The 23,623-nt window shown below is 36.7% G+C and overlaps 2 protein-coding genes and 1 pseudogene across 2 annotated transcripts; all 3 read right to left on the reverse strand.

The window, feature by feature from the left end:
* Positions 1-2,099: 2,099 nt before the first annotated feature.
* On the reverse strand, positions 2,100-10,366 carry LOC140859473 (probable calcium-binding protein CML13). Its single transcript, XM_073261383.1, has 7 exons — positions 10,120-10,366; positions 7,303-7,414; positions 7,176-7,212; positions 7,040-7,067; positions 3,767-3,919; positions 3,466-3,568; positions 2,100-2,382 (listed from the first exon to the last, which is right to left on the reverse strand). Exons 1-7 carry the CDS (start codon positions 10,120-10,122, stop codon positions 2,318-2,320), a joined length of 501 nt encoding a protein of 166 aa, XP_073117484.1. The 5' UTR covers positions 10,123-10,366; the 3' UTR covers positions 2,100-2,317.
* Positions 10,367-12,694: 2,328 nt separating this feature from the next.
* On the reverse strand, positions 12,695-16,092 carry LOC105048691 (red chlorophyll catabolite reductase). Its single transcript, XM_010928097.4, is given in 3 exon segments — positions 12,695-13,677; positions 15,743-16,050; positions 16,053-16,092. Coding segments are annotated over 3 exon segments (942 nt in total). The 5' UTR covers positions 16,078-16,092; the 3' UTR covers positions 12,695-13,068.
* Positions 16,093-16,477: 385 nt separating this feature from the next.
* LOC140859343 (putative fucosyltransferase-like protein) lies at positions 16,478-23,156 on the reverse strand (annotated as a pseudogene).
* Positions 23,157-23,623: the final 467 nt, after the last annotated feature.

A 23,623-nucleotide genomic window follows, 5' to 3' on the forward strand; every position in this document is an offset into this window, starting at 1 on the left:
TATTCCTTTTCCATATTTGGTCCTTGGTCTGTTTGGGGATGGAGAAAAAAAGGACGGGCAGAAGCCGAGGTATATTATCACGTCACGTAAATAATGAAATTGGCACTCGAGAGATCATCCGATCACGATGATCCATGTTTCCTCTAACAAGTCCAGCATTGGTAAATGTTATAGGGGTATCAATTGGGCTGCTCTACCCTGAGTTGCAGATGCTTGATCCATATCTTATGCCCATACTAGTTTTTGCGCTTGATAGAATGAAGGCACATGAAGTTTTTGATATTTAATTGATGATACGATGGGCGCCGAAAGGGGCACTGTTTGCTACCGTGTCTATGTTGGGGAAAAGAATCCAGTTACACAACCATCATGCTATACTTTCTTGATGGTTTGCAGTACATTAATCTTTAAGGATGTATGCTCCTTTTTGTACATATTTTCTAATTTTAATAATATAATCTACGATCCAATAAAAACTTCAGAACATGTTTGAAATTGATATTTAGCTTTTAAGTTTATTAATTGGAGTTAAAACTTTACCAGACTTCTTGCAATAATTTACAGGAGACTCGTAAAGAATTAATCAAAAGCGTAGTGGTACAACGCAGTCTTTAGCTTACAGATTTCTTATTGAAATTTCCAATTTTCTTGAGGGTTTGATTTGCTGCTAGTAGTTGAACAAGTCTTTGCCATTTATAGGTAATAATCTATGCCTGACAAGTGGCAGACTTGAGATGATCATCAATATCCATGGAATAATGCAATGTTTTATTTTTGTCTTTTTCCTTTACCAAAGAAGTCCTTTTAGATTAATTCCTTTGAATCTAGTTTTTTTAATAATTTTTTTATGAAGTTGGATATGGCTTTTTCTATGTTGATGGACGAGGTTGCAGAACTTCAATATTGGAATCTCTCCAGATAACTTGGTAAACATACAACCTTCATTCCGTCCACATATTATAGTATGAGCTGAATTGGATTCAAGAACAGTTGTAAAGTTGATTAATTAAAGATGGCAACCGTTTCAAGATGTCCATCATCAAAAAAACTGTTTCAAGATGTTGACGAAATATCTCTTTCTCCAAGTGATTATCAAAGCCAATCATGCATCTAGAGATGGGACTCATGCTAGAAATTAAAATTGTCTTACTAAGTACCCAAGAGAAGATTTAGTTGTCACTTTTCCAAAATTAGCTGTGACACTAATTTCTATAATCAACAACAGTAGATTAGGTAGAGCATAAAAAAGAGCTTGAATATTGTAACATTACATAGTTTGTTGATGAATGAGTTCTATTTGCCTTTTAAAAGAAAAACCAAGGCATCAAGATGGTAGCACATATAGTAAACCTGAGACTACAAATTTAATAAGCTAGTCACAGGGGATTAAAATGGCTTGGCCAACATATGAAATATTGTATTTGATTAATATCTCCTCAGGGCGAAATATAATGACTGAACCATCAGAATATTGACCTATATAGAAAAACAAGATCACTATTTTTCATGTTGAAGTTTAACAAGCGAGTAAAGCTAGAATCATTTAATTAGCAAGTATCTAGATACTTGGAGCCTCTTCAATGTGTGACGTTGAGAACTGATAATACCTTCCTCTGGAAAACATTTCCTCCATGTCACTTGGAGGGGGAAGAAGAATTTGTATCTAGGAGGGAGGGAGGCATCCATACAAAAAAAATCCACTCTTAGAAGTCTCAGACGGAAGACCTGATCTTAGACATTCATCTCGTAAAGCTAAATATCAGTTCCTCGTCACCAATCTGGTATGTAGCAGCCTCCAAAGGTCACTGCTAAAAGCCCCACAGATTTAAAACCTTGAAGATGCCACCATGATGTGCTGTAATACTCCCTGGTATGTCCACATGGAATGCTAATTCATAGACTGTACTTTAACATCGAAGAAAAGAAATTCTGCAGAGACTCCATCGGTTCAAGCCCTAAACAAGTACATTGTCTCACCACTGATGTAATTGGTCCGTTGACCACGATCAATGAATCATCAATCTTAGGTGGAAACAATCTGATGAATATTTTATCCATTCAACATCCAAAACATAGCCATTTTTAAAAGAGTACACAACTACCAACAAACACAACCATAAATAAGAAACATTAGCTGAAACTACAGAATCCACACGGCGCGTATATAGGCAGGTGAAATATGTTTATACACAGAAAACCATCTCATTCGACAGATTGGTTAATTTAAGTTACATCAATAATCTTGAGTTCAAGGCTCTCTGGGTCACTTGCATCATAAGGAACTCACAGTCTTTTGCAGCAAGATAATTTCAGATATTTAATGATCATAACCTGTCCTTTTCATCACCCTGATAAACTCATTAGCATCTACTTCTCCATCGCCTGCATGACAGATGAATATCTCAATTACCTCCAAGAATTTAAGTGGATAAAAAAAATCCTGTCAATTATATAGGACTGAAATTCTATTTGTTACTTGCAGGGGCATTTTGTTAGCGAGAACAGCCAATGGAATGGTTTATTAACATATAAATATGAAATCGCAAGAGAACTTGTTACTAAGCACAATTATCAAACTAGAAGAGGAAGCTATAACAGTTTGATGGTGTCAGCCCATGCCAATATTGAACAGCAAGATATAATTACATATGCTACAGGAAAAGCACGTTATGCCCAAAACATTTGAACTCAGTATAATGGTACAAGCATCAAGATGAGACTCCGAAAATAGTAGTAGAAAGGAAACCTTCTCCAGGGAGCTTACAACTACTTGTAATAATTAAGAAGGCAACAGAGTGGAGTCAATACAGAAAGACTGCAAGAAACTGGAAGAGGATTTCAGAAAGATAGAAAAGGAGAGATCCCTAAGTGGCCAAACTAAAAAATTTAAATATTTGCAATAAAGATGGAGGGTGGAGGGACAAACTTATATGGAGCGATGTTCTTTTATTTGGAACCTATGAAATACTGCATAAGTATTAGGAAGATTTCTATTGCAAGTCGACTGGTGTGGGATGTAAGTGTTCCCAACTAACTATTGCAGTTCCTCTTAATCATACACACACAACTATAGAAAATTAAAGTAGAATTAATTTCTCCCCTCTCCATCAACTGGAATTCATCCTCTTAGATGGTGAAACTCTATGAAAGCCATAACAGAAAAAATAAGCTGCTAATTTGTAATTAGTTAAGAAAGGTGAGATTCTACTAATTATCCCTAAACAGGTATTCCAAGTATCACCAGTCTTTCTTCAATTTTCTGACACTCTATCTTGGTTATACTTCCTAAAAGTTCCAGGAAAACATCGTATGTGAATATGTTTTGTTGCCCTCATAAGAGAGAAATTATTCAATCAAGTTTAGTAGGTTTAGCATGATTTAAAAAGATGATGTATGAAACCATGTTATTAACCCTGAAGAATATTTAAGAGTTCCACTGAAAATTCGAAAGGAGAAAGTTCTCACCATTGCGGTCTGCTACTGTGATCATCTCTCTGATCTCTTCAAGAGTAAAGTTTTCCCCCAAATCTTTAGCAAGATGCTGGATATCAACATCAGATATCTTTCCCTAAAATATGCCCCAGAAGAGTTATGACAGTCTTACAGAAGTCCCATATACATGTATGCGTGCAAACATATATATATATATATATATATATATATATGTATGTATGTATGTATGTATGTATGTATGTATGAGAGAGAGCAAAAGCAAGAGAGTTAAGTATGGATATATAGATACAAGCAAGATAGTCACAAAATTTACATTGTTATCTTGGTCAATAATGCGAAAAGCTTTCATTAACTCTTCCTGGAAATCCCTTTCTCCTATCTTGGCCGTCATCATGGAAACGAATTCATCAAATTCAATTGCACCACTGCCATCTTTGTCTACATCAACAATCATCTGATTAACTTGCTGCAATAACATAAGGGTTCTGTGTCTTAGTTTCAAGCCAGATTTTCATAATGCAAAACTAACTTTAAAAGTTCAGGTGTTGAAAGAATTGAAAAACATAAGCATTTAGCAAGAAGAAATTCTTGCAGAATTGATGACTCTCATTTTCAGTGTCATGCTAATGTAATCAAACAACATCTGAATCTAGGGTGCCTAATACAGGCTGTTAAGACCAGGAGTGTTATATGGGAATAGCAATAGTTGAAAAAAACAGTTCAATAACATCTAGATTTGCTGGAGCAGTTGCAGGTTAACCAAGCTTAACCATTGGATCAATAATAAAGCAAAGACTTTTCACATATTAACTTGAAGCATCATTACACTTCCTAATGCTTGAAAAGAAGAAGCATGGATTTGGGTAATTTGAATTATACAAAACTATGCAAGAAAACGAGGAGAGCTTTTTGCTTATTATAAAAGGATGTTAAGCATGTCCTTAAAATGTGTCTAGAATCTTATACATCAATACCAATAAAATATTGGAAAGGCCTATATAGTGAATCCCTATTGATTATAAAGCAGCATTTAGCATGACTTCAGCTCATTTAACATAATTTTGGTTCATTTTCCTCTTTCGACAATGATAAGCAATCACCTAGGAATCTTAAAACTTGCTAAAGTGAAGCCTTTGAAGACTATAAAGGCCAACCAGACATCCAGAAGCAAATTAGTACATTTTAAAATTTAGGTGCATCAATCAGTATGATCTATTTGAACTAGAAGTCAAAATTAAATTATATCCAGTATCCTGTCTGACAAGATGACACTTGGCACTTTCTTTTCCTTTGCTTCAACTAATGTAGGTAAATGGGAAAATGGCATTAACAAAATCATCTATCAAGATGCTATTGGTGGAAGATATGACATATGGTCTGCTGTTACTCATTAATCTTCCTGGACATTATAGAGTTTGTAACACGTAGCAGTTTGTAAGGTTCTAACTATATCTGTTACTCCAATGTTGCCTAACAATCTAGTGGTGGCTTCAACATGGCAACTCATCATAATAATCTAAGGAGATTGCAGTCCACATCCTCTCCCAAACACCCTCAGCTATGTACCACAGATCAGAAATGTATAACGTAAAGAGGGGCATGTCAGTAAAAGACTAAAAATACTAAACATACATTGAGATTGAGCAGTGCATAACCATATTCCATTTACCAAATGAACAAAAAATATATCATAAGACAGGAAATCTGCTTGTATGAAGATATCATACATCAAAATCATCAGTCTTGTAATTGAATGTTGAGGAGATTCTAGGAACCTTGTTGGTTATCATGTTCAAGATCTAGATGTTATATAAGCATTGTAAATATTGTATTATTTACAACATGCAGGTAGTATTATTTCTCATGAAGAGAAACTTTAGTTATGATTGTTAAGATCACCTTCTGAAATACTAGTGATAGCAAAATTACAATGATCATTTTTCTCTATTGTTGTAAAAATTTCTGCTGTTCTTGTCATTTGCACTTGCTATGCATATGCATAGCCTGAAGGTCCTCTAAACCTGGCTCTGTTCCACCTCAACATGATGGCTTTTACTCTTTTTAGTGTTTCTATTTTGTTGTATGTTGTTTTGATGTGTTGGAGGCTAAGTATCATTGCCTTTCCTCATTGAATGCAAATCTAAGTTTACAAAGAAATTATATTATTGTATTCCTTATGCCTCTCTCCCCAATACTCGGGGTGCATCAAGGGAAAACATTAGAGCTGTCAAGACGGGCCGGCCTGCCCCGACCCACCCTGACCCACCTCTAAACGGGTCGGGGCGGGCTGGCCCGTTTAACTGACGGGTTGGAAAAACCCCAACCCGACCCGACCCGCCATGGACCGCGGGTTAAACGGGCCAACCTGTCAAAATTTCAAAAAAAAAAATCTAAACCGAATTTCATATTCAATTTGAGCTCAAATCAATCTATCAAAGTCTTACATCTCAATTCTTATAGTCATAAAATGAAATTGTCAAACTTAAACTAAATACTTAATATAACCCAAACTTAAAAGACTTTAAGTTTCAATTTTCAAACTAATTTAGAGACAAATCAAAGTCCCAAAAAAATATCCTTTATATCATTATTGTGGCCCTCATCATTCAATTCTTCATCTTCTTCCTCTTTTTCATCAATTATCTCTTCAATAACATTAGAACCCTCTTTTGAAATATATATATATATATATATATATATATATATATATATAAAGAGACGGGTCAGCCCACCCGACCCGCCCCGACCCACCGATCCAAATGGGGCGGGTCATTTGACCCATTTTTATACGGGTTGCTAAAATATAAACCCAACCCGGCCCATTTACATGGCAAGATGGGCCAACCCGATGGGCCTAACCCAAATTGACAGCTCTAGAAAACATGCCTAGATTAAGGAGAAAGTAGACCGTGCAAGGTATTTTCAGGTTTCTGCTTGAACATTGCAAACAATGCACAATGCAGATTGGTGGATTTCTCAATGATTTCAAGACAAGGTAGCTACCTCTCCCATTTAATAACATTGCATGAAGTGCAGGCTAGGGTCATCTCTGCTTCTACAATCATTGGAGGTGATCCGAAGAGCATAATCAAATAGATCATGGAAAGGCTTCCTTTCCCACTACACACATCCATTTAAGAATGGGTGACAGATTTATAGAAGGGTAGTCCCTGTGCAAGATATAGAACGGAGGCTAATCAAAGAATCAACAAAAAAGTAACGAGACTTTAAGAAAATCTAGATAATTGCTTCCTCTTCCCTGACTCTCACATCAAGTGTTCTAACCAAATGTATTTCATGGTGTTTGCCATGAATATATAGTAGTGGCTTACGAGTGCCTATAATTCATTTTTTCCACATGCCCTGAATTGGAATGCATTAGCATACACTTTATAACTTCTTTTTGTATTTGACAGAGATTTTCTGCTGTGAATTGATATATAAATTGACAGATAAATGTAAACTAAAGAAAGTTAATTGCATGCCCACATTATAACTTTTTAAAACAACTTTGAATTTCGGGTATGACTTAAAATGAATAAAGGAAAAGAGATTTAATGACTTGAAATGTAGAGAAGATTTTTACCTTTTCTGTCATTTCAAAACCCAGGGCCCTGCAAATAAAATATTATATGAGTATGGTTGCATCACCCTCTACAATAAGATAGCAGCACGTAAATCAGTTCAAAAGAATGGGACCTAAATTTATAAGAAACTATTACCTCATGGCAACAGTCAGCTCTTTGGCATCGATAGTCCCTATAAAAAAGATCAGAAGGTTATATTACAGTGAACAGGTGAAAGAAGAAGAGAAAACAAATTCACAATAATTTAAAGCAATGACCATACCAGAACGATCCGTATCAAAGAGTTCAAATGCTTCCTTTATCTCTTGCCTCTTTCGGTGGCTTAATCCTCTTGGATTTTCTCTTCTAGATCCTACCCTAGGTGGAACACTTGCCTACATGACCACGAATCATAACTTTACATTTACTCAATTAAGACAAGATAAACAAACAATATCTGCAGGTGTTTTAATAATCAAGCTTAACAAGCATTATATAAATCAAATATATTTATCTACGTACACAAAAGTGTTACCTAGAAGTTGGCATGGGAGCCAAGCTTCCCATTGTTCCAAACTGCATGACATTTCAAATTTTTAAAAAGCCCAAACCTCCATATCACATGAATATTTGAAAAATTATGTTATCAAATATATAAATATGTTGAATATGAGACTTAGTTAATTAGTCTAGGATACTATTCAATAAATCTGCATTTCACACCATATCACACTAATGGAAAAGAAGAAAAATACATGACATCAATAGGAATGCCTGACACATTAAGCTAATACTGTTTAGCATCTAAATAGTTATAACCTATAGAGTTATAACTTAGATTAAGTTGTCTTTATTGGAATATTGCAAAAGAATGTGTCAAGTTGTCACACTTATGGCTGATGTAAATAGGGTACTCCATTTTTTGGGGTGCCACGGAGAGTCTTGCTATGTTATATCACATCCAAGAAACTTGAGAACTGAAGTTTTCAGGTACTATTGTAACTAACATGCTAATATATAATGCAAGCTCTCCCAAATGTCTATTGGATGCCTACTTGGGTTCAACTGTACTATCACATGAAATCTCAAATGATTAGAAGGAAGAAGAAAAGGAAAGAAGACAACAGAAAGTCTGCAGAAGTCCTGCCATCATGGTACACACACACACACACAGAGTTACAAAAGGCAGAAAACTATGGATGCTTCAACTACCCGTTTAATTGATAAGCTCCTTCTCACCTTCATTGCACATGACGAAGTTCTAATTGTTATTAATTTCAAAATAACAGAAGCACTTCCCAAAGGATATGTTAAAACATTAATATTCGACAAGAAAATTCTTTTCCAGAAAGATATTTAAATTCACATGAATCAGTGAATAGAAAACTTTTTAATCAGATTTGATATAGAGCACAATTTGGATTGATACACAAGCCCATCCTATTCTGACACACAAATACCAAATGGATAACTGCATTAGACTTTAACATGGCAGAAATAATCCATCAAATTGTAATTGGGGGCTACCATGATGATTTCACCATTTATGCTTCACAAAACATGTTTAAAAGTTATTTCTCAAAGTTCAATAAATGACACATCAGTTAGAAAGAAGTTAACTATTCTATGAAGCATGTGCTGTAGCCCATTGCCATATGGTAGATGATAAAAATAAAGCAGTCAATGCACTACTAAATTGTAGACAACACATCATGACTAGAAGTTTTTTAACACAGAAGACCTAATATAACAAGTCGCATCATCCATGGAGGACTTTCATTTCCTATCTAACTGGTAAAAGTAAAGTACTCAAGCAAAAAGGCCAAAATAATTCATAGAAAAGATTCAGATTGTGCAACAAGAGGAGCCAGGGCCACCATAGCAGAGACAGATAGGAGACCGATAAAATCAACAGCATTCAAATTTCATTCTACCCACAGAAGGACACAATATACAAGACCATAGAAATCATAAACTACCACAAGCCAATTGCAAAAGAGACATGTTATAAGTCCCGAATGTGCTGGCATATCTCTCTCCTCAAGAAGAGTGACTAGTTTCACCATAAGCATCACAAAATTGCTAAAAAGAAAGCAATTTACTGCTCAAGCTTCCTTCATTGGGATAACTCGATGAAATCCAACGATCAAAAAGGCAATCCACCTTGCAAGATAACTTCCAACCAATATTAAGAGATCTCAATGAACCTCCCATGCTTGGAAAGGTATAACACAGGGAAACAAGCAGCAAGCATGCATCAGGATCATTTAACCCAAGCTTCTTTGATTGTTGCCACTGATAAAGCACTAAAACAAAATCATGAAGCATAGCATACATATGTAGCCAATACGAACATTTTCCGTCAATAGAATTTAACTAAACTTGTGATTGTTATGCATAGACATAGAATTAAATGTGAGGAGTCAAAAGACATCAGCTTTATGAGGTTTTCTTGCATTATTTGAAGCGTTTATTTTATATATAATCATCTAAATACTAGACAATGGGAACTTTCATATGTGTTTCTCTAGTTTATTATTGTTTCTTTCATTTCTCTGTGTTTGATTACGAAGATTTGTTACATATACCAAGAATTGCAGCAACTGAAAAAGAATTGCATAATCGACTTGTTTTGCTAGGTATGAAGGTTATGCACATACAAAATCCACCACACACTGAGCACATTAATCAGCATTACCCGCAGAATTAGCACTGATGGTATATAAAAATCTGAGCCCGGACAGATCAAGAAAACTTGGAAATCATCATTACTGGGTGGAAAGAAAAAGAACTTATTAAACAAAATCACGCCTCCTGAATAGATTCAAATTTTTATTCAAAGCAAACCCTAATCCAAAAATTTATACTTTTATCGAGTAGCTAATACTATAAAATTTAAATACCAACATCACTCTGATTCCCAATACCCAAAGCCGGCTAAAAAGGAAAAAAGAAGATCAAAACATGAGGAAAAAGAAAGGTTAAAAAGGAAAGAGCGAATCAAAGAAGATGGATGTGAAGGCGAAAAGAAACAAAGGGAAACAATAATTGACTTCGTGGAGAAATCTGAATGAATGAGGATTCGTGGAGAAATCAATACCATTGGCTTGGATGGGATTTGCAGAGGCTTTTCTTTCCTCCAGGGATCGTCGATCGGGTTCGCAGCTAGGCCCCAATGGTGTTTCTTCTCGAGATCTATAGAGCTTGCTCTTGTGCTTTCTTGGTAACCGTAGAACTCGCTCTTTTAAAAGCTGGTTGCCTTCCTTCACGGATTCGGAAAAGGAAAACGGGTCGGGTCAAGAAAAGTTGTGCCCGTTTTCACATTATATACCCGGTCAACACTTGAAAAGACTCCACTGGACCGGACTTGACCGGAGCTTACCCATTACCAACCCAAAGCACCGTGATTTGAGAAGCATCTGGCAAGAGAAATTGGCGTGCACCGTGTGGTCTCGTTAGTAATCACAGTCATTTTTACGGCCATGCATTGAAACAAGTGCTTGATGAATGAGATCATCATAAATAAGCAGCTATGATCGGCAATATGCACGCTATGTAGTATATATGATGTAGAGTATATGGAAAGCTGCTTGTTCCTTAGGATACTTCATCTATAGTATTCTTTTGAGAATCTATATGTTTCATGGAGAAGGAGAATCTTTTCAAAATCTTTGTAGCTAATTATTTTGATGCTCTACCCTGCCTTCATTTAGGTCTACTAGAACGAAAGGAATCAAAGAATTTTTCTTAATAAAAGTTCATTGATCCACTCCACTACCGTGAAAAGACTCATCTTATTCAATGAATGGTCTATCTTATATAATTACAAACTACTACCTCTTTTGGAAAGATTTGGGACAAGATGAGAAATGTTTTAGTTTTGTTATAGGATACTTAGGTTTTGTATAAGTGGACTCATGAAGAAGAGCATCTGAAACTAAGTTGAAGATTTATCTCTCTCTCAATTGTAAAGAGGAATATTGTTTATATTCCTATGCTTCCGGTTCTACAAGTTGCATTGGGGGATCTGAACTTACTTTTGTGAATTCCTTGCTTCTCCCATTTCAAAAAACAAAGAAAGAAACAAAGAAAGAAAGAAAGAAAAAGAGTATAATTTCTCCATCTCGTAGGATTTCACATAAAAACCATTGTCATATTTTTGGAGGTCCCTGATTATGTGAGCCAAGCCATAACCTTATTACTCTCATGCTTGGTACATGAAACTCAAATGCTAAGACCACTCATAAGCTGTTAGATATCAAGTAGTGTTGGATTGTAGGATACAACATCATTGCCATTGTCAGCAACCTAGTTGATTGATATAATCGTTTAAGATGGACTGAGAAAATATAAAACAAGAGCAATTGCAAGCGCTCACCACTGTAAAATATGGAAAGAGTTAGATAAACGCAGCCTTACACCTACGTGTAGAGAGAGACTTTTTCCATGTTTCAAAAGTCAAAAAATAAAGCAAATACCTTCCCCCATTCCGGGAAGCTTAACCACAAGAATAGAATAACAAGTGAAGGAGAGGCTACCGATGAGTTCCTTTGCTTGCCTCCTTATATGGTGGAAGCCGAGCAATGAGAGAGGAGGTGGCCCGAGCAACGTTGTAAAGCCCAGAGAGCCGAAGATGTAGAAAAGAATAAGGTTGAGATATGCAAGAGAATTCTCGGCGTGAGATAACAGACTATCCAACAGTCACCCTTGAAGGAGTATCTGAAGAATTCAAAGCGACGTCGGTGGTTGCTGGTAAGCTAGACACCTGTATAACAAGTTTCTAATGGAGCTATAGCCTAACCACAAAGCATCAAGAAATGTTCCATCAAAAAAAAAAAAGCACCAAGAAATGAACCCAGCCACTTCAGATTTAAGTTACTAGAGATAACGCCACCTAATTCAGTCAAGTGTCATTCAAGCAAGAGGACATTCGATAGAAACATGTTGAAATATCTCAATCTTTCCACTACACTGACTGCAATCATAAGCATCAGCTTGCAACCCTGTATACACAAAGCACCAGCAGCAACGGGAAGGCAATCACAAAACAATTTTAAAAGAAAGACTTCAACGCAGAGGCAAACTGGCAGTTTCCAAATCTATAGACGGCCAGGTGAAAGAAGAGAGGAGGACATGGTTGGCGGTAAATTTCTTTAACAAGAACATGCTACAAACGAGTGGTGTATTACGTAAAGAATTTTTTGCAAGATAATCCACCACATTATTAAGGTCCCTTCGGCATGCATTACTGGTGCATTATGCATCTTCTTCTTCAAGAGGTTACAAAACTCACAGATGGCTGTTGTCTACTGTCAAGAAGCTGAGACAAGTGCTTTTCTTCTCTGTGCGCGCGCGCGTGCGATGTGTAGCAAGACACATGCCCTGTGCTGCGTTCATTAACTTAATGAACTGCTTTGTGATGCAGAAGCTGAAAACAATAGAACCACAAACCTCTAATTTTCTGAGTTCTTGTTTAGAAGCAAAATGAGATGGAGTTCAGCTGAGAATCTGGACCAGAAATAAAGGCCAGATAGTCTTCTGATCTCTTGCTGAATTGATAGGATCCCAGCTGTAAAATAGTTGCCTTTTGCTTTGTAGACCTGAGAGGCCAGTTAGAGATGATCAAAGAGATGATGCTAAACCAGCACCATGTGAAGATACAGGAAGAAACAAGCTAAATACAAGTCACAGCACAGATCCAGTGATTCAACTTATAAATGGCGATGTTTTTGCTTCAAAAGCATGACACAGATATTGCATATGTACATTCTCAATATGTGACTTTTATTTGCCTACTCTGAATCACTTTGCTGTGGCTTCTAAGGTAGGATGAGGTGGACGAATAACCCATTCAAATGGTCAGAAGTCAGATACTGATGAGTACAAGATACAAAAGGAAAATTACACCCTTGTAAGACTAAAGACAATTATTGTAATGCGCTCATATTGCAGCTGTCTCAGCTAATTGTGATTGTGATCCATTCAGTATCTCTTCAGAAACTGTCTTTTGCCAACCACACAGCAATAGCTGGCTTCACTGCCTACTACGTTATATCCTATAAGCTTTTTGAATTGCTTCCACCACTCGGTTTGCAACATCAGGGCCGAACAATCGAGGCAAGTTTGCAGCAAGATCAATTTCAACAGTCTTATTCTTGATCAAAGTGTCTCTTCTGAGCAAATCAGCCCTCTCGGTTTCTCCCAATTGCTTCATGCTTCTTGCACATTTATCCAACCAGATTCTCAGAATTTCTTTGGCAACACTGTCAAGCTGAACCTGCATAATCTCTTCCATAGCACTCTCTCCTTCTGCACCACAATTGATTTGGACAGCAACTGCAGTTGGTGATAGGACACTGCGTATGTAAAGAGAGGACGAACGATATGGTAGCACCTGCGGCACATTCTCAAGTTCTTGCCTCGGTCTATCCAAATTGGTATTCTGGTAAAACTCATCAAGATAGTCAGGGTGTAGGACAAGATCTTTGCGAGGAAGCAAATCCATGAAGAGGATGAGAGAGGTTGGACTGCCTTGTATAAACTCCATAAGAAGGTGTGGTGCATCTGTCGAAGCCTTAAGGAAGGCAAATATAGTAGTTATGTTGAGAGAACCAGATGGAACATTGCAGTGGAGCCATGATTCTAATATGAAATCAACCTGTACAAAAAGCAAAGTTTTAGCTCAATCCATTTTTTAGGTTCATAAAAAATCACTCGAGGCAAGAAGATCATTGGTTATCAAGCAAAGAAAAACGTTTCCATTTTAATTTCTTGCATATATGGTGATGTCTAGAAGATTCCTTATGAAATAGAGTAATATTTACATCCTCCCAGAAGAAAATTTAAATTCGACTGTGTATGATGTTAAAAATACAGAAACTCATTCTTCTCTCTGTTTCCTATATGGAATTTTCATCCTACCATGGCCTCTGACCAATTTACAGATCACAGTTTAGAAATGTCCAATACCATTTCTGATTTTCTTTTCGAGAAGAAAATTTCCAATATCATTTCATTGTTAATTTCTTTATGAAAAAATCGTCCTTGGGACTGTGAATTTAATTAGACTACTGTTGTCTTGTGATTTCTGCTTCAGATGTAAATGCAGTTCCCTTCATTTAGGATTGCTCCATTATCCATTTGTGGTGTTGATTTACTTGAAATACATGTTGGATTTAAGAGCAAAAAAAGAGATTAGAATGACAATAGTATTGCTGCCTCTTTTGAAAGTCATGTTGTTGCTTTCTTGGAAGGCTGGAAAGAAACACCATTTTTTGTTCCAGTAGACTCTTGTTCAGTTAACACTTCTCTATCCTTATCCATTAAATGCAATTAGGTTGAGCTGGGGCTTAGAAGTTCCCATTGTCAATTGTAGAAATATAAGGTGACCAAGTTTCATGTGGCCCTTTGCATTACATATTGGCAAAAGGGAGATCCTATGGGCAACTCAACATGAGCGTTGATCAGGTGTCTAGTGGATCCAACATGGCCAACTTGTGCCAACACATGGTTGTGATATGGTTTTGTTAAGGTTACTCTGATGGTAAACCTTAAGCACAATATGAGATGGTACTAAGGTCTGTTAGGTTTTAAATCAGGATTGCTGAACTCGATTATTGACATTCCTCAAGGCATAGGAACATTTAAGTGACTAACAAGAAGAAACACTCAGTCTTTCATGAACTAAGAGGGGATTTTCAAGTTTTCATATGAAGGTCATATTGGTCAGATGTTGGAAGAACAAGACATGCAAGATTTGAAGGTGAGTCTTGAAGCCCGTATTTAATAAAGATGGATTGAAAAACTTTATTCGAATCATAGGTTACCCACAATATCAAGAAGAAAGGATGCAAACTCTTCATAAAGTGGCAATGCTGAATGCAGGTATATTCATATTATAGTGTAGCTTGAAAATATTAATATCTTAAATCGAAAATTCTCAAGAGCTGGTTAGCACAGATTATCATGTGACTGATATAGCATATCTCTCAAGATTATCAAATCCAATAAGAGGATGAAGTTGTTAAGCTCTAGTTTTTACACAGAATCTATGCATTTCAAACCGCATTACCATTTTGTAAAATGACAACCTAATTAATCCAATGGAACACTTCTCTCACAATTCCGTTTTGTGAGATTGTCCTCCTATCCAGCTTCAACAAGAATGAGCTTCACCCTCGCTGTGCTTTCCCAGCCACCACTTGTCGGACAATTTTTTACAAAACAAAAAAGTAACCAACATGATGATGCTCTTCAATGGAGGAATATATGAAGGCAATTCATACTTATCGATGCCAATTTTGTTCATCTCTCTCTCTCTTCATGAGAGTTGTTATTACTGTGCAACTTGTTCAACCAAAATTGGTTTCTACAAGCGTACCAATACCCAGAATGTTGTTCATCTCCAGCATAAGAGAATAAATAGGTTGCAAATAACTTGCTGTTTCCTTTGGAGGTTGGAGATTGTATCAAAAGAGTGTCAAATATGCATTTAATGGTTTTTCTCAGAAATTTTCCAAGTTAAAGTGTTCCTTTTTGCCAGGTCCCTACTTAACTACTTTTTGATCAATGAAATCAGTCTGATACTTTTCACCAACCCATGGCAACTTCATGTTTGGTTAATTTATTGTTTGGAATAATAATAATAATAAATATTGTTATTGTCGTTGTTATTATTATTACTATTTATTGTTTGGAATAATAAGGGAGGGTTAACAACGAACCGAGGAATCCTGACCGCCGGATCGGATATCGAGGGCGCCCTGGGATGCTCCGCCTTGGCCCTGGAAGGAAAGGACGTTGGAAGGGACGGCGGAGGGGAGGAGGTGGGGACCCAGCCTTGCCTCGATCGTGGAGAGCAGATCAACCATCAGATCCCGATGGGACGGCGGCAGATGCGGGAATCCCATCACCGGCGACGCAGCTGCCGGTTGGTCCATGGAGGCTCGGACCACGCTGAATCTCTTGATACAATGAGGAGGCGGAAGAGAAGGCAGCGAAGAAGAAGCCGAAGAGGGCGGGAGATGACGTAAAAGGGGTGGTGGGAAAGAGCTAACATGGATGGAAGGATAACTCGAACGAGGTTTCGTCATTACTCATTCGTGATGAGATAAATGCTGGTCCTCATACGTGGTGTCTCATACAAGGGGCACTATTTGATGGATGGTCATGATCTTATGGATCATACTAATATTATTTTGGTAAAGATGGATCATACTCGTATGGAGTTGATAAACTAAATACATACACTTAATTTATGTAATTCCAAAGGTTTACATATGCTTTTCGTAGACCAGATCATTCCCACCACTCTAGAGTACAGACAGTCCACGTGGTCATCTCAACGCATGATCAACGGTCAAAGCTCACCAAGCCATCAAGCCAGCCCGATTCTTAAAGTGCATTTAAAAAGGGACTAGACGGGAAAGCATGCACTTGGATTTCCTTCTATACTAGGATTTACAAATGCACTTTTTTTTTTGTTTACCCAGTTTTTCCCATTACACATTGCACACCCTCTAATCTCCATCAATCACATTTCTAAGTAAATACAAGCTACAAAACATGAAGCCATGGTACAAGACCAGACTTGGTTATTTTCGGATGAGCAACAAGATAGATAGCCTTACCAATAACAGGCCCATGGTTACAGAACAAGGACTTCGAATTTAGCACAGGGAGTTCACCATGAGTTTCCTGAGATCAGCATCACTGTCAAACTTAAAGCTGGATAATGCTTGTCTTTGTGCGAGGCCAACTGGGTATATCTTATATATTTTCAGGTTATCATCTCCTCTTATGCTTTTTGGTCTTTCATTCTTCCAAATAGGTGTATGATTTAGTAACTTGAACTTGGCGAAGACTGCTGAGTCCAATGCTTTAAAGGTCAAACTTGATGACCTATAATAAATCATCGAAATAAGGATGCAAGGTAATGAAGAAACTGCTACAAGGTTGCAGGAAATGGCATCAGACTGACACTGGTAAACACCGTGGACATGATCCTGTGAGTAAAGCCAGGAAGCTAATAAAGATGGAAACTATGACTAAGGGTGATAAAAGTACCTGAGATAAATTGATTCAAACTCGAATTGTTCTCTCTCTCTCTCTCTCACACGCATACACATGGTACACAGTTCCTTTACCGCTGATGCATTTACGAGGGCGTTTCTGAAACTTGGAGGTCATTTCTTCTTTTTCTTGGATCTTTGTTGCGAGATGAATGCATTGCTGCCATATCCACGAGCACCTTGAAAGAATCAGATGGGCCATCATACTTTCAACTGAAAAACAAGTAAAAATCAGTTAGGTACCTATTTTAAATTACAAAGAAGGTGAATTTAGAATTCCAAGAGACCTCGAAATCTATCTAAGATTTCATACTTTCCAAGTATATATGTTATTCTCATCCACATATTCAGGCTGGTAAATATAACTTATGAGTGGATGGAAGATATGACAGAAAAGAAGGAAGAAGACAGTAGATCATGCCTAAATGCAACACCCACTTCCTAGACTGTCGAGTGAAGATCATGCTCATTCAACATTGGAATATCCAATAACATAAAGATGACAGTGATTTCTGAATGATGCCCCCATTCCACCAAGTGGATTTCAAAATACCATGAAACTCTATGAACACCCTTTAATGAATAATAACAGCTAACAATATCATTTCATAAAGTGGTAGTCTCATATATGTTTAGCAAGAAACAACATGCTAAAGAAAAGTTGGGTTTGGCAACAAACACTGAAATGACAAAATAATAAGCATTACTAGTTAAGATAAACATGGCGCATGTATGTTATCAAAGAACAAAATGACCACTGAAAACAATTAGTGCTAAAGCTTGTGGAGTTACTATTTGATATCCCTCAAAGGCACATTAGTAAACCAATTCAACAAATATCATTATTCATTTTTACATATTTTAGATGAATTATTCATAAACTACTCAGCATTCCGAGCTACTGATATATTATTATATTTTACTCGAGGTATTTTACATGTTATATTACTAATTTTCTAATGCTTTCACCAACATTTCCGTCTCTTCCCTAATTCCCTTAATTTTACCTCAGCATTGTATTGAAAATACAAGAAATATATACCATTACATTTCATTTAGAGCAAAAAAATTATGAGCAATAAGATACTAGATCTTGCAAATAATTACTCCAAGAGCACCCCGTTTCAATTCCAAATTATACAACCACTAATTGACAAGAAGCCAAGAGAAGGCTTAAGGAGAACGGAGAATTACTCCTACTAGTAACTTTATCCATGTTACAAGACCTCCACTATCGGTCACAAAATTTTGATAGTCAGTTAAAATGCATAGCAACAATTTGCAAGACAAGTTATGAGAAATATTACCTTACTGACTTATTATAAGCATCAGGGTTTGACGCAAGGTATTTTCATGGTCTTTGCAGCCGAGGCAACATCATCAAGCTCTCTGATATGCAAAACTGAACCAGAAGAAGGTGCAAAATCTAAGATATTAGGAGCACCAACTACAACAGGGACAGTTCCTGCAAAAATATTAATATTGGGGGAAAAACTGAGTAAAAGCAACATTTCAGTTCCAAGGAACCATGCTATAGTTTTACGGTTTGACTAAATGGAAAAAAAATTATATATCAAAAAAGAATGCATATTCTGAAAAGATTTTGTTTTCTTCATCCCACTTGAACAGGAGATTAATATGAAGCAACAGAATTTTTTAAAACTTGAACTTGTTTCTTTTACAAATGAATGCATGCTAGGAAGGAAGTACAATGTAATAGAAAATTGCCTCTGGTTTAGTAGGGGCCAGTCCATATTATTTGAGTTTAGATTACAGTTGGTTTTCCTTTATTAAGGAATTTTAGCAGGATCAGGAATAATTTAACTATAAATGTTTATTTTCAGATCAAACTATAGCCTAAGCTTTAGAGATCTGTAGGTTAAGAGATTGTTATCATATTCTTATACATGTTTCTACAATAGCTCAGGAAAAAACTTACCAAAAATGTTTGCCTCAGCAAACTAGTCTGACACAAGATTTGGATTAACACAACCTTTTTCTTTTGACCTAATTTTTTAGTTTGCTTTTGATGGCTAAATTTGGTATGTTAAAATTATAAACCCTACAAAAGCAAAGTATGAGCATTTAGAGGTTGCTTTTAAATATTGAAGCATTATATTTCCAAGAGTTTTTGACATATTAACTGTGCAGCTCCATTGGCCTAACCAACAATGACCCCAGTCATGTTGGTGGAACGGCACCTTTGTGGCCTTTCTCAAAAACCAGCTGGATGTCTCATTTGTGTTTGAGAACATAGGTGCAATGCCTCCAGTTATTCTTTTACCATAGAGATGCTTCATCCAAATGAAAAGGAATCTGCAATTGTTCTATCTCTTGTTTATTATCCAATAGGAATTGGGATTCTTTTAGCTATTAAGCATCCAAGTAGGTCCAGCAAAACTTGTTCGAGGATAATCTCTCTTTTCTAGAAGTCATCTAACATCTTTAACAAGAGATTAAGCAAAAACCAAGAAAATGAACAAAAGAAAAATAAATAAATAAAATAGGGAAAAACATGAAAAAAGATATTGACAATAGATGATAATTGAACAGGGAGAAAAGAAAAGGTAACTAATATTCAGCTAATAGAGTTCGTAACAAAGTTGGAAAAAAACAGAAGTGTATTTCAAAAAGGGGGAAAAGAACCCCGAAAACTTGTTAGAAAGCAGCTGTAATATTTCAGAAGTCTAATTTTCCAAAGTCATCAAGATATACATTGGTAACGCAGGAAATAAGCATACCTGCAACAAGGGATTGAAAGAATTTTTCTGTAACATAATCGTCCTCATTTGAATTCTCAAAAGCCAAGCTGAACTTGTAGCGCTTCAAAGTTTTTATTTTATCCACTATTTACATGCACAAAAAAAAAAAAAAGCAGTCCTTGTTAGAAACAATAACTGCTTTGATCATATAAGAAATCAATTAAAAGAAACACTGCTTTCCAATGGATGTATCTTGTATAATATGTGTTTTCCATCCTTCCATCTCTAATGTTCTCTATTGGATGATGAAATGATGATTAGTTGGTTAGAAGTAGAAAAACGTTCATGACAGAGGTTAATGTCCTGAAGAGAGGGTAAAATAGCCAAGGAATTAAGGTACCAATGTTCCTAAAATGATTCACTGTTCCAACCCCTCTCTTGATAGGGAATGCACCATTTCATTAGCATTACATATAGCATGGCTTGATGTTATAACATCTCCAGAAAGTCATGTCCCTATCTCATAATAACAATATGAGGCAATCCACAGTGCATTCCACCCCAATGAACAAATCAATTTTTTGACTCACCGACCCAGTAAAATTATTTCCGTAGAAGGCCCTCTGACTTATTCGAAGTAGAGTTACAAGATGACCAGAAAATATCAATTCAGTCCATTGGGCATTTTTGGTTATGAGCATCACTTAGAAGCTTTTTTAGGGAAGATACTCAACATCTGAAAAGAAATCCTGTTTTGACAATGTTGGACCATGACAAACCTAGAAGTGTACTCCATTAATTCCTTCTCTCCAAACATGGAATAGAATGGCATGAACCATAAACCAAACCCAAGATTTCTATGAGACAAATAGAAAGACCAGCTGGAGGAAAATAAAGGCAAATATTACACCAGTAGCTCTAATGTCCCACTGAATTGTTACAATGAAGTGAAACCCTTTTAGCCCCCATGAGAAGTGAGACAATTTGAAGATTATAGACCATAAAAGCACTCACTAGATGTAATCACTTTTAATAAAGATGTTCAGTAGGGTAAGGAATATTTACGAACCCTCAGCTTCCTGTCTAACGCCGCTCAAAAACTACATCAAAGTAATTAATTATAATTTTCAGCATTTCTGATGCTTCAGTTCAATAAAACCAGAAACCTTTAACAAAAAGCAATCCCAAAAAAAAAGAAAAGAATACATGCTAAAAACTTGCATATTATGTCTGTTAACATTAACTTTGACACAGATATCACAAGAAGCACTGGAAGAGTAAAAGCATGTTGCACATACCTCTGCCATCCAGATTTCGATGACATCTACCATAAGAATCGATCTTGATACGCAGCTTTTTGAGCCTCTCAAGAGCCAGTAGACGAAAATTCCTGCCCACAATTAGAAATGAAGGCAGCTGCAAGGCCATCTTCAGTCTTGGGATGCATAGGTGCCATGATATCATATTCTGCCCATGAGAAAATAGCCAACAGTACATCTGATGAAAGACTAGTAGTCATTGTATTATCGTACCCTCTCCTATAAACAAGATAGAAAAAAATCAGTTTCCATATGAACATTTATAATCTCAAACAACTCGAAGATGACACTGGAACCTACTTTTAATCATCTCTGAACAAAAATGTGCATATCAGTACAGATAAATGCATAATGCAACTGAAATATTTAAACTGAAGAAGAAGAAGGGGAAAATATTTGTGGCCTCTAGCAAATCAATGCATTTGGACTTATTGAAATGTGACCTCTATATTGGTTGAAAATTTTGAGATATTATCATGATAGCAGAATGTAGCACTGATCAAGAAGATGGTTTTGAAAATGCTAAAAGATCAGGACCGGAAGACAACCCTCATTATTCATATCTTTAATACCAAAACTAAGAATAGATCACAACCAAGTTCAGCAGCCATTAACATCCATATACAAGGATACAGGGACGGGGATGCGAGCTCTCTGCTCCATGAAAATCAGCAAATTAATAAAACCAAAATGAGCTTTGCCTGACATTTTATTCCGTTAAACTTAATCTTACTTTAATGCAAAGAATGATGAATAAATGAGTTTATCTCAAAGTTTTTGCGTAGAGCACAAAAAAAAAAGGATATTCGACTTTGAGGAGTGCTTACCCACCACCGTCCCATATTAATATTGTTTTGTACATAGTAATCTGATGATTCCATGGAGCGGAAAACACTAGCTGTCACAGGATGTCGACGTAGGTTAAATGTGGCATCAGGCTCCTTATTTGCTCCAGATCCAAAGTTACAGCCAACAGAGCATGAACCCAATTTTGGAAAAGAATTGAAAAGGAGTTTTAATGTGCAAAAAAAGTGCATGCAGATATGCAGCAAATTGTTTGTGACTTTGAACCTTTTTTTTTTTCTTTTCTTGTAATCTTGGATAATAGATCTCAGGATGCCAATTTCCAAGGCTTTCATAAAACCCAGAATGATGAAAAAGCCATAAAGGAGCTTCTTTTATTGTTTATTCACTGTTTATAATAAAGATGCGTATGTTTAAAAAGTTGTAATAAAGTGTAAAAACACAAAGTTCTATATACTATTCTCCTATTATAAAGGGAAATTTGGCCATTATGAGTCGGCAAAAAACATTCTTAACAAACGAAGCAATTCTTTATTTGCCATTTAGCAATTCTGGTGACAGAAAACAAACTATCGCATATTTCATACCAACTCAAATCAACTCAACCAAGCCTTAATCCAAACAAGTTAGGGTCGGCTCCATGAATCCTTTTCCTCCATTCCTAACGGTTTAGATATATTACTATATTATACATCACCTTTTGTCCGATTTTTAGTACTGATTTTTGCTATTAATTGAAATTAATGGTTGCTTATGCAAACACGTGCAGCTGGAAAAATAATTCAATAAGTTAAATGGAGTGGAATAATTCTGAAAAATAAGAATTCGAATGCTAAGAAAAGATTCAGTTAAGATCGGAACGTATCACGAACCAAACGACATATTTCCAATCGAATACAAAGGAGAAAACAATTGAAGAAAAGGAGGAACCTTTTGCTCGGCGCCGGCGACCACGTTGGGGTCGGTCAGGAAATCCCGAGAGTAGGCGACGGCGTCCTCCGTCTCCAGCCAAACCTCGCATTGACGGTCGTCGTCATCCCCGCCGTCGTCGAGGGGCTTGGGGAGAATAAGGATGGAGGAGGAGATACGGCGGCGTTGGGGTGGGGAAGCGGGGGGGGGGAGGAAGGGAAAGGAGGTCCAGTGGCGGACATGAGGGCGTTCTTGGCCATGCCCGGGCGGCCGAAGAAGGCTATTTCGGCCACCACGACGTTGCCCACGAAGAGGGCCAGGAGGCATTTCCATGTCCTCCGCTGCTGCTGGGTTCAAGATGGACGTCCCATCTTTCTGGGGCTGCGTTTGCTAGCCTGCAATCCGGGCAGATCGCTGGTAATTTAATACGATGATCTGAAATTATAATATTTAATATATTTTTTAAATAATAATTTAAATTAATTTAATAAAAATAATTTATTATATTTTTTTGATAATATTATAATAAAAATTTTGATAAAAATATTTTTTTAAAAAAATTTCATAAAATTTATTGTCCAATCCTTTCTTCGTCCTCCACCCCTCTTTATATGCGTCCAATCCTTTCCTCGTCCCCCACCCCCACTTCACATGCGCTCTCGATCAGTGGCTCTTTCATCTTTTGTATGCAGCTTCCTCCATCTTTGTCCCCTACCACCCTCCCATGGTCGGCTCCATACATATCCAGCCCCTCCCCATCCCATCGTCAGTTGCCGCGATTTCTCATATCTTTCAACCCG

Source organism: Elaeis guineensis, chromosome 7 (assembly GCF_000442705.2).
Source record: "Elaeis guineensis isolate ETL-2024a chromosome 7, EG11, whole genome shotgun sequence".
Taxonomy (NCBI): domain Eukaryota; kingdom Viridiplantae; phylum Streptophyta; class Magnoliopsida; order Arecales; family Arecaceae; genus Elaeis; species Elaeis guineensis.

Bases quoted from the DNA above. Each gene is read 5' to 3' on its own strand.
- LOC140859473 (XM_073261383.1), bottom strand. The intron at 7,068-7,175 runs GTAATAGTTTCT...TTTTATTTGCAG, and splicing joins GAGCTGACTGTTGCCATGAG to GGCCCTGGGTTTTGAAATGA. The intron at 3,569-3,766 runs GTAAATTTTGTG...GGCATATTTTAG, and splicing joins TTATTGACCAAGATAACAAT to GGAAAGATATCTGATGTTGA.